The following is a 10,839-nucleotide window of genomic DNA, read 5'->3' as shown; positions in this document are numbered from 1 at the left end:
TTGTCAGTTCATGGTTTTTGAACCTAATTTCACTTCAAACTAAGGAATTATGGAAAATTGTGGTTAGAAATTTCAAGATCTTGAAATAATACATAATTTGAATGAATTATTTGTCGTCAATCTGATTTAGTTAGAATTATAATTTAGAATTGCTGTCAAAACTATTGAAAGTACAAAAGGTTGGATTAACTTGTTAGCAAGGTAGTTTTATGGAATATTGAAATCATTGAGAATCTATAAGTTGCATAATTTCATATCTAGTATCATTTGTTAATTGGATTCTAGGTAATCTCTTGATGAAGTTCGTGTATAAATAAGTGCTAGAATTTGAATTTTGAAGTCATTTTCTCTCAAAATTCTCTCAACTTAATTGAACTTCTGGAATTGATTATTTTTTCAAGTTTGTTACAATATTTCTACTTTTAAATGTCTTTTTACTCAAGTCTCCTAATTTGAGTAGAAGCTAGTTGGTTGAAGAAAAAAAGAGGTTGAGTTTGAATTTTTCCCACTAACAAATTACAAATTAATAACTAATATTGACCTTTCTAAAAAAGAAAAGCCTTAAAGTTTGCAAAAGCACATTGTTTCTCCGAAAGTTAATTTTTAGACAATTTTACTCTCAAAAATACTTGAGGAATAACAAAACAACATGACTTCAAATTGACTTTACTATCAAACTTTTGAACACTTCCACGTAAAAAAGTATGGCTAGCTTTCACTTCCCTCAACTATTATGACAGTCAAGTAAAACAGCACAAAGTTAACTCTAAATATGCCAATTATGTCAAGAGACAAAAAAGTACTATTGCGCTAGTGCGAGAAGAAACTTTTTTCTTAATTATTATTCCAGATGTCAATGTACAATTGTAAATCCACAAAAAAAAAAAAAAAATGAAGGGGAGGGGGAGGATGACCTGTTTACATTTAAGCTATGCATTCAAAATAAACGAGTAAAAAAAAAGGATTGGGGGTGGGGGGAAGGGTTTCGCACTACCTAAATTACCTCATTTACAAACACCTAACTCTCCGCCACTTGCCTAAAAGCTTGGAGGCTACTAAACTGAGGTGATTGCATTGTGAACTTTGTTTTCAACAGAAGAACTGGTTTAATAAGTTCATCAAAATCGTCCAACTGTAAATCCAAGGAGTCATTGTCACAGAAAGTTGCTGGCTCAAATGATTGATCGACCGTGTCTAAAACTTCTTCATTCACATCATCTAGGCTGATGTAGTCAGAAAGTTCCTCTTCAAGTTCACCACTCTGTCTATGTCGCTTTGGAGCCAACATCATCCCAGATTCAGAAACATTAGCAGGAATAGAACCAAAATAACGCCCTCTACTGTTGTTTTGATATGCAGTTCTCTTCCTTTTCTTTCCCTTGCTTTGTTTTTTGGGGTGATGAAGTTTACATTTGGTTCCTTGAGTACAGGTTCCTGTTTCTTCAAAAGTAGGACAGACATAGCTGTGCTTCTTCCGACACTGAAACAACATAAGTTGGCAAGCATTAGGGTTAGATCATAAGGAAGAATGTGGGGGAGAGCCCTGGCACAGCAGTAAAGTTGTTCCTTGGTGACCGGTTGGTCATGGGTTCAAATCTGAAAAACAGCCTACTTGCTTATGCAAGGATAAGGCTGCATACAATTACACTCCCCTTCTAAATTTCAGTGAGGAGCCTTTGAGCACTGGGGTATGTCAAGTCTTTTTTAGGGTTAGATCACAAGGAAACAGACAACGAAAGCAAGTAGATGAGGAGTTATAAACAAAGCAAAATGTTTTCCAAAGAGGAAGAAACTTTTAGTGAAAATAACAGACATGGGATTATAATTTGACAAATAAAAGATACAGTGAAATATTACGGTACATCAGAATTTTCAATCACCACAAGTACGATGAAACATCTGATTGTACACCCCTTTCTTGGATTATGAAAATGTGATGAACACTCATGCACACAAATTGATTTACTTAAATTATGGTAAAAAAAGGGAAAAAGTTTAAGTATTCAAACTATCCAGTAACTTGATAGTAAATTAAACAAGATTGGTTAATACCTCATTCCCATCAGCACAATAACCCTTGAGAAATCCTTCACAAATAGATGCCTTGGGGTTCACATTGACATGTCTATATGGACAATTTCTATTTGAGCATAAGCCTGCCATGAAACATGTTAGAATCACATTTTCATATTATTCACTTGATGAAAGACTGCTGTCTATAAGACGCACCTTGCAAGAAGTAAGAACAATCTGGCATTCTCTCTGGAATAACCTGCATAAAAAAATCAATGAAACTCAGACTTTAGACAGATCAGTAAATGCATTAGACCATATTCAATTTGTTGGACCCCATATATAAAAAACCTTATGTGTCAATTTGCAGTTGGGAGTAGAACATAAACCATTCAGGAACTTAGTACAGACAGCGATTTTTGAGGGATCATGAATATAAGGACACTTCCCTCCATCCTTGTTACATTTCCCAAATCTAGTAAAAAACTGACAATACTTCTGCTTTCGTGCCAATCGCTGTCTGGCAGTGTGCAAGCTCCATCTAACTTTTTCATTTGCCAATTTTCGAGTTCGTTTCTTTGGGTCTCTGATAAGCTGGTTACCATTGCCAATTCGGACATATCTGCAGTTGAGGACAATCATTCAAATAAAACAGCAAGACTTAATATTATATAAGATTTTCCTACTTATCACTAAGTTGCATTTAAATGGCCCTTAAACAAGATAACCAACAATGATGAAATTTGATACACATAGAAGATATGGAAGATACAATGCACATACTCATCATTTCCAATCACTAATCTCCTTGGAATGTAAGCTCTTTTGGAAGCCAAACCTGAACAGGTAGATGCAGAGGACAGGGATTCATCGTCTACAAAAGAGAAACATTGTAAATAGTGATAGAACCTTTTTTAACTTTCAGGGAGAAAGACAGCAAAATCATCCAAACAATATTATAGAAAAAGGAAAAAAAGAACACAATTCTGATATATTCCCAGCATGGCCACAAAAGGAGCTCAATGATTTCAGTCTGATGTCACACCCCATCCTTGTCCAAATAGACAAGGAGCTTCATTAATTACTGGTGAGCCTTTGCACAAGTAAAACAGGCTAAGTACTGTGGAGTATTGCACACAAAACCATCCATAAGGAAAAATTGTGAAGGTGCCAATAATGATACATTTGCATTTCTTCCTGCATCTTAACCATCATAATCTGTACACATTAAATATACTAAAAAAAATCATATTTGGTCACCCTTTACATAATCTGTGAACACATACTCATAAAAAACTCACAAAACTTTTGAGGAGTAAACAGCAGCAATATTTTCAGAACTGAACCAACAATGAATCAGTAAAACAAGTTTTAAGGTTCAACCTTACACATATCAAGACCAAATCATATAGATATGTTAAACATAGATAATAAAACCATCCTTTCACTAAATTTGATCTATCACGTTAACAAGTACGCTAATCTAGTATTTCTAACATGCATTAGGCCTACATTGAACAAGTGAAAGGGGAAGATGCAAAACCTTATTGTTATATATGATAATAGCTAAACTCTTGAAGCATTACAAGTTCCTAACTGTCACAAACTGGACAAATTAAGAGGGGGAATGCCATGTTTGGTCATAAATTGGGAACAAATAATCACTACTAAAAAAATGGTTTTAATGTAGAGAAAAATGGAGAAGTTCAACTGTCTCAACCGTGACAAGTTTCACACAGCTTAACTGGTTCAAGATCAGATTTAGGTTTCTTCCAGGTTTTAGGGTCAATTGGACTGGTTACATGACCAGTACCTAATTTTCATGGTCCATCTGACCAGGTGGGGTTTGGCACCAACAATAGTAAATAGGGAAAAGACTTTTGGAGGTGTGTAATGCATGCTATAATTTGGTGCTTGAGAATAGAAAGGAGTGGAAAATATTGCTTCTGCCTCTTGTTGGACATGAAAGGAAACTGACAGGCATTGATTAGCTGACATGCCTTTTGGCTTGTACTATGGAGGATTTCTAAAAGTTCCGAAACCATCATACATTAAAATAGTCCAACAATTGTAACCTCTAGACTCTATTCAATTATAGAAACCAAGATTGAAAACCAGAATCACATGAACCAAAAACCAAAATTACAGAAAATGTGTTCAATGTCCCAATATCATGTCATACCTCAAACTTGTCCTCCAATCATTGGAGATCAGATACCAAAGGATAGTGTTAATCATTTGAAGATTTAACAGTCATGAAGTTGATAGTTGATACATGTTATCAATACAGGGAAAATACAAATTTGTTATCCAATCCAAACAATTCTCTAATATACATTCCCCATGGTAAATATCTTAAAAACATCAAATGTACAATGTCCCAATAGCATGTATTCATTTAAATAATTGTAATATGCGAAGAAATGTAGAAAAACTGCAAGGTAAGGCAAAATCCAAGTAAAATGGTTTATAAAAAAAAATTGACCACCTGAAATCCTCTGAAGTGTTCTCCTGGAAGGATCCATTCTGTAGCGAACTGAACCAATGCGAAATATACGCTCTCCTGCACAATCAACCGCTACTTTCAAAGTCAGAGTAACAAACGAAGATAATTAATACATGAAGCATAAGTATTAATAGCACAAAAACAGAGAGTTGTCGGCATTATGATGCGACGAACACTCGTGAAAAGAATGCTTCCTACTCTTTGACAGAGAACTGATGCAAACTGCATTTTTCTGCTCTCTCTTCTTCCTCTCTACTGCAGCAACAGCAAGTGTGGCTTCCTACAATGATCACAAAAAATTGTATGAATCATAGCTAAGATCTATTTTATTACTTAATATAAATTATGCCTAACTTAAAAGGAAACTTCATGGAAAAGCACACTACTATAAAACACCAAACTAACCTCATTAGCTAGCTTTGAGTTCTTCTCAATGGATTTGGACCATTTTAAACTACACCCCCCAACACCTAAAACTCTGGATTTCCGAAGTGAAAACCCGTGGATTGACCTAGTGTAAACTGTATCCCTCTTTCTCAACTGAAGCAATTTTTTGCTGAAAGACAAACATAGACTATTGCAATTGAATACTGTTGAGGCACATAACCAAATCAAGGCAAAAAAGTACACATACTCAAGTACCTGATTGCAGATAAGGAACTGTTATTCAAGCTTGAAGCAAATGCTGCTCTTTTCCATGGAAACAATAGAGGTAAAGCCCTTTGATAATGTCGTGAGTCCCTGTCATTTTCAGAAGAATTTTTGCTACAGAGTGTCCACACTAATGAGGCTCTTGAACGTTTAAATGAACTCCTACCAACTGCAAATGAAACCACTAATTGTGTGAAACAGAACATATAAATTGAAACAGCACTGGTGGTTCTGGATTCCTCTGCCAATGGTGAGTTAAAACACATCGGTTGAGAATAATATGAAACATTAGTAAAATCACTTCACCACCAGCTCAAAACAGTCATGATCAATTATTTAAAAAGAAAAACAAAAGGGTAACAAAAAACGAAGCCATATAAGAAAGGCTCAAAAGTCACTAATAAAAATTCATAAAGCTTATATTTGAAAGAATATGCAATTTCTAAACAAGCGTACAAGATTAACAAAAGACAATTTAGTGCAGTTCTTAACAAATAATTCAACTGAATATATCTACTTGAACCTCAAATAAAAAAACAGCACAGCCTTTTTAAGCTGCATCCTGTCTAATCCTGACGCGACTCAGCATTAAATTCATATGCACAGGTAACCAAGAAAGATAGACAAATTAGGCAACATAATAAGTTGTTCATGCATACCCTTATGTGTCCGCTTCTTACTAAACCTCCTGTTGCAAAGAGCATTACTAGTTCCTTGTCCATCAGAATTTGCCGTGTTATTGGGCATTGCAACTGTCTGGTTGATATGGCTTTCGATTGTAGTCCTAACCAATTGATTTTTTCTTCTCTTGTAGTAGCCATCAGAGAAGGCAGTTTGGAGATTGTCATCAGTAGAGACAGAAACATCATAAGAATTTGATGTTGCAACCAATTGATTTGTTTTGGGCTTTATATATACTATTCTCTTTGTATTCAAAGGAAAAACATTTCCATCGTTTGCTTCACCTTGGCTCTCCCCATTATCAGATGGACCAGATTGATTTTCTGGAGTTTCACAATGCTTCAGTGCATCTTCAGAAGAATTTGGTGCAATATTATCAGTTTCTATAAATTTCCTAACATCTGATGCATTTTCACAGCAACCACCAGAAGGAGGTTCTACCAATGAGGAAGATCTATTTTCCTCTAATTTGGTGTCAATTGGTAGTGGAGGTGTTCTCTGCTGTGGAGCATTTATTGCTCCTGTTTTCAAGTACATTGGTTTATCTGTCCCATCAGCCCTCCTTCCAGATTTAATGCTTTTTGGTATTTCATCTATGCCCAAAGAAGATGTCTGATTAACAGAGGAGATTTGAGGTAGAGTGGAAACTGGAGTAGGTTTCCTTACAAGACTGTTACCTTTACGAACATAAGAGGTATTTTGAAAGTTCCCTTTTGTTTCTAGAATTGGCCTTTTGGGAGGAACTGTTTCTACTGAAGGCTTGATTCTAAGTACAGAAGTGGGAGGAATATTACCTGTACGAAGCCAAGTTCGAGGCTTTGATACATGAGGTGAAGAGGCAGATGCCTTTGAAAAGGTGAAAGAATGACCTGGAAAAGTTTTGGGAATGACACTACCTGACTGGTTTTTGGTCCCACTCAACCCAAAACGATATGAATTTAAAGCCTGAGTTGTAACTCTGGAAGAAACTTGGGATGGTTCTGACATTGTCTTCTTTGTGATCAGGTTACTATGTTCGATTGCATGACCTGACTTCATATTTTTTCTAGTCTGCTGTATTGATGAAGTATTTAAGTCAGAACCATGTCCAACAATAGATATGTTGTTATCTGGATTTTCTTCAACCCCACAAATATTTTCATCGTTGATTGCTGTAAATTCTAAAACCCTTTGATCCGGTACTTCAGATGCCATCCCTTGAGAAAACATATCTGATAATGCATCAGGTACATCCTCAATCACTTCGTTATTCAAATTACTTGTAGTGACTTCATCACTACTGGCTGGACAAGACATAAGGTTCTGCCGAGCAAGCAAATCATTCTTCATATTGTGATCATTAGGTTCCATATCAGCTCTTGGTGACCTTTGCACATGCTCTCTATACTGGTAATTTTCTTCAACAGCCTGTAAATCAGTCTTTTGCCCCGCTATAATTCCCACAGCCAAAACATCTGTTTGAATATTACTTGTAGGCACAATTGGAGTAATGTTTTCTTTGCACTCACCTTCCAATGATGACAACTGAACATTTGGAAATGCCACGTCCTCACTTGGTGAAAAAGAGACTATATCTGAGTGCTGCAATTCCAAATGCTCAGAACTCATAGTTTCCTTATCTGCATCAATAGACTCAAAAGATCCTCCAGCCAAAATATTTTCAGACATTTTAGTAATATTCTCTGAATAAAGTATTGACTGAGCAGTAGACAGAATACTCATACCCATGCTTGCAAAAACAACTTCTTTCTGATGTTCTTGGTTATCACTGAAACTCACAGGAGCTTCAGATGTGGGGGAAGGCACAATCACAGCACAGAATTCCGATTGACATTTTGTGAAATATGGGTTAGCTGTGACTTTTTTCCTTTTAGAAGCTGGTGAAACCTCATTTGCATTATCATTGTCATTATTTACAACATGTAAAGCAGTAACCCCATCCAGGCCGGATAGTGAGTTAAAATCTAAGCTTTGAACAGGTTGCGCTAAAACTTCTGAAGGAGATGGATCTTTCAACAACAGACTTGAGCCTCCATCCACATTATTTGCAAGCCTATCTGAATTTACATAGTCTGGAGATAAGCACTCCATCTCTGAACTCAAATATTTTAAGTGTGTTCTATCTTTTCTCTTTTTTATCATATTTGTGTCCCCTTCACCAGATCCAGCTGAAACATTATAATTGGGGAATGCTTTTTCTGTCTCACAATTCTCAGGGGATATGATGACATGACCAGGGGACACCTGCTTTCCAGCATCATGCATAATACCAGAAAAGTCAACACTAGTACTATCTTCTAAATTAGATGATCCATTATCAGAACTGTGCTTTAGTGCACTGGCATGTTGGAGGCAATCCAGACCATCCTGAATCCTAGTTTTTCCTGAACATGAAATAACACTGCTTTTCAAAAGTTCATCCCCTGCATCTACAAGATTCCTATTCTGTGGGGATCCTGCATTTGAATATTTCCCAGGTGATAGAGACACTTCATTCTGACATAATTGCTTATTACCATAATCCATGTTAGTGACTACTGAAATATTACTTCCACTTAATGATTTAGTAACCTTGACAGTATTTGGCACAGAATTATTTGCATCTAAACAGTCAGATGTATTTGCATTATCATGGACAGAATCATTTGCATCTAAACAATCAGAATCACTCTTTTTATCTTCACTACTAGAAGCACAAGATAGAGAATTTGAAATGTTTCCATCTTTTTCAAACCTGGATACTTTCCCAATATCAGAATCTTTGTCACTCTTACACTCTTGTGACCCGGAATGTGGCCCCAAACTCGGCTGCAATAAGCCTACCTCTGCTTCTTCTTTCAATACATTCCCTTCCTTTGGTAAAGGGTGCAAACAGTCAGGCTTAGCCACCTCATCAACAGTGTTGCTTTTCTCATCCAAATTAGCTTCAATTTTCTCAGGACCAGAGGCAGTCAATGAAATACATGCAACACTCTCTGCTTTCACAGTTCCAGGAAGTGTTTTAGCTGGTAGTGAATTCGACACAGATGACTTAGAACTTGCAGTACCTTTCTTCACCACTCTCTTAACAATTTTCTTCTTCTTGACAACCTTCAAGGTCAATTTACCAGAACCAACATTGCCAACCTTAACAGAATTTGGCACCTCCTTTTTCCCACGGGAACCATCGGCCTCCCTGGCACTAGACCGGGAAGAACCATCATCAACATTCTTCTTCTTCGACCCCATAACCTCCTTCCTCGAGCCCAAGCTATCATTCCCTTTGCAAGGCGACCTATTTAAATCCACAACAACAACCGAAGACATTCTAACCGGTTGCTGCAATTGCAAACCAGAATAATCACCATCAGTGCCCGAAACCCTTTTACTCCTCCCCCCATAAACCAAATCCGAATCTGCAATTGGCATCACATTCAAATCAGGAACCGACACCAAACTCGAAGGTGGCGCCACAATCGCCTTCGCCTTTGCCACCAGCGAATTGGACTCAAAAGAAATATCAATCTCAACAGGACTCCCCTCTCTCTCTTCCCTCTCATCCCCCTTCACCCCATGACCCAAATACTGCTCCTTTCCCCTGTAAAAACCATTGCTACACTCAGAACCATAACCTGGGTACCGTAACGGCTCAACCTCGCGATTGTCGCGGTTCCTATGATTATTATTAGGTTTAACCGTCTGAATCCTAAGAAGAGCACTCTTCTTCTGCACCTGTTTCTTCGGAGGAGTGCGTGCAAATTCATGGGTATGACCACACTCTCTACTATTCCCTCTACTATACCTACCCATCATATTGCTCTCAGAGCCATGATAATATTTCTCATTGTTAACACTATTACTCACTAAACTAGAAGAAGACTCGAGCATCTCTCTTCCTCTATCTCTATCACTCATTACCCATCTCTTGGAGGTTGTTCTCCCCGCCGCATCGGCATCGGATTCCATGGTGTACACGCGGACGTAGGGCGTGGGGTCCACGTCGCCCTGGCCCGGCGCGTGGTAGCCGCCGCCCCCCCACGCAAGGGGCTCCCTAGGGTTCTGCTCATATGGATCGACGACGACGCGGTGGTGGTGGTGCCGGTCGGGGTCGTAGCGGTGGGATTCGATCAGGGGTGGCGGCGGGAGAGGGCGGTGGAGGTGGAAATCGCGATCGAAATCATCAGGAATTCTAGGGTTAGGGTTCCAGGGGAGGGTGGTGGTGCGGCGAGGGAGAAGGTCGTAGGGGATATGGCGTTGGGGTTGGGGTTGGGGTTCTTCTTCGAGAGGGCGATGTGGGAGGGGTGTATAAGGGAATTGCTGTTGTTGGGGTTGGGGTTGGGGTGTAGGAGGGGTGTAGTGTTGGGGTGTGCGGTGGTAGGAAAGAGGCGGAGGAGGATTTGGGGGCGGCGGAGGGAGATTGTTATGGTGGTGGTGGGATTGAGGTGTGAGGGAGGTGTATCGATTACGGTGTTCTTGGGGATGGTAGTGGTGGTGGTGGAGGAAGTGGTGTTGATCCATTTTGGATGAATCTGGGGATTGGAATTGGATGGAAGGAATGAAGAAATCTGAGTTCGTTTGTTTTTTTTTTTTTTTTGTGTAAGAGGGTGCGGTAGTTGGTTGATTGATTGAAGGAGAAGAAGAAAGATGAAACCTTAACCTATCTATCTATCTATCCATCCGGATTTGATGAGGTTTGTTTATTGGACAATTATTGGATGGGCTTGCGTGGGATTGCGTATTGCTTCTGTCTTTCTTGCAAGGGTCAACTCCATGACCATCCTCGTTCACGGTTCACCTTTGAATCTTTTGAACTCAGCTACCGCCTTGTCATAGGTTTTTACTATTTATTTTCTCTTTTTTTATTGAATATACTAATGAAAAACATATTATCTATTATTTTGATTTTTGAATCTTTGACACATTTTCCGATAATGTTAGTATTTTAATTGATATATTATTTAGGGTAAGTTATTTTTTTTCTAGAATTAGGGTAAATATAACTAAAATTT

General features: G+C 38.1%; 1 protein-coding gene across 2 annotated transcripts; it reads right to left on the bottom strand.

Annotated features, from left to right (window-relative positions):
• Positions 1 to 818: 818 nt before the first annotated feature.
• Positions 819 to 10,636, bottom strand: LOC100802468 (uncharacterized protein At1g21580). Of its 2 annotated transcripts, XM_014766897.3 has the most exons (10): positions 5,830 to 10,630; positions 5,162 to 5,339; positions 4,925 to 5,075; positions 4,718 to 4,799; positions 4,502 to 4,576; positions 2,797 to 2,887; positions 2,365 to 2,635; positions 2,230 to 2,272; positions 2,053 to 2,156; positions 819 to 1,480 (listed from the first exon to the last, which is right to left on the bottom strand). In XM_014766897.3, the coding sequence occupies exons 1-10, from the start codon at positions 10,346 to 10,348 to the stop codon at positions 1,019 to 1,021; spliced, it is 5,976 nt and encodes a 1,991-aa protein (XP_014622383.1). In that variant the 5' UTR covers positions 10,349 to 10,630; the 3' UTR covers positions 819 to 1,018. The 2 variants fall into 2 exon arrangements, with proteins under 2 accessions (XP_014622383.1, XP_040864933.1); XM_041008999.1 differs by lacking the exons at positions 819 to 1,480; positions 2,053 to 2,156; positions 2,230 to 2,272; positions 2,365 to 2,635; positions 2,797 to 2,887 and adding an exon at positions 2,946 to 3,231 and having other exon boundaries at positions 5,830 to 10,636.
• Positions 10,637 to 10,839: the final 203 nt, after the last annotated feature.

Source organism: Glycine max, chromosome 14 (genome assembly GCF_000004515.6).
Source record: "Glycine max cultivar Williams 82 chromosome 14, Glycine_max_v4.0, whole genome shotgun sequence".
Classification (NCBI taxonomy): Eukaryota; Viridiplantae; Streptophyta; class Magnoliopsida; order Fabales; family Fabaceae; genus Glycine; species Glycine max.
This window is presented reverse-complemented; position numbering and strand designations above follow the sequence as displayed.

What these genes read in the sequence shown, in the direction of transcription:
- LOC100802468 (XM_014766897.3), bottom strand. Translation starts at nt 10,348, where the DNA reads ATGGATCAACACCACTTCCTCCACCACCACCACTACCATCCCCAAGAA. An exon ending in TAAGAAGCGGACACATAAGG is followed by an intron (nt 5,340 to 5,829) that starts GTATGCATGAAC and finishes TTTCATTTGCAG; the next exon opens with TTGGTAGGAGTTCATTTAAA. An exon ending in ATTGTGCTGATGGGAATGAG is followed by an intron (nt 1,481 to 2,052) that starts GTATTAACCAAT and finishes ATGTTGTTTCAG; the next exon opens with TGTCGGAAGAAGCACAGCTA.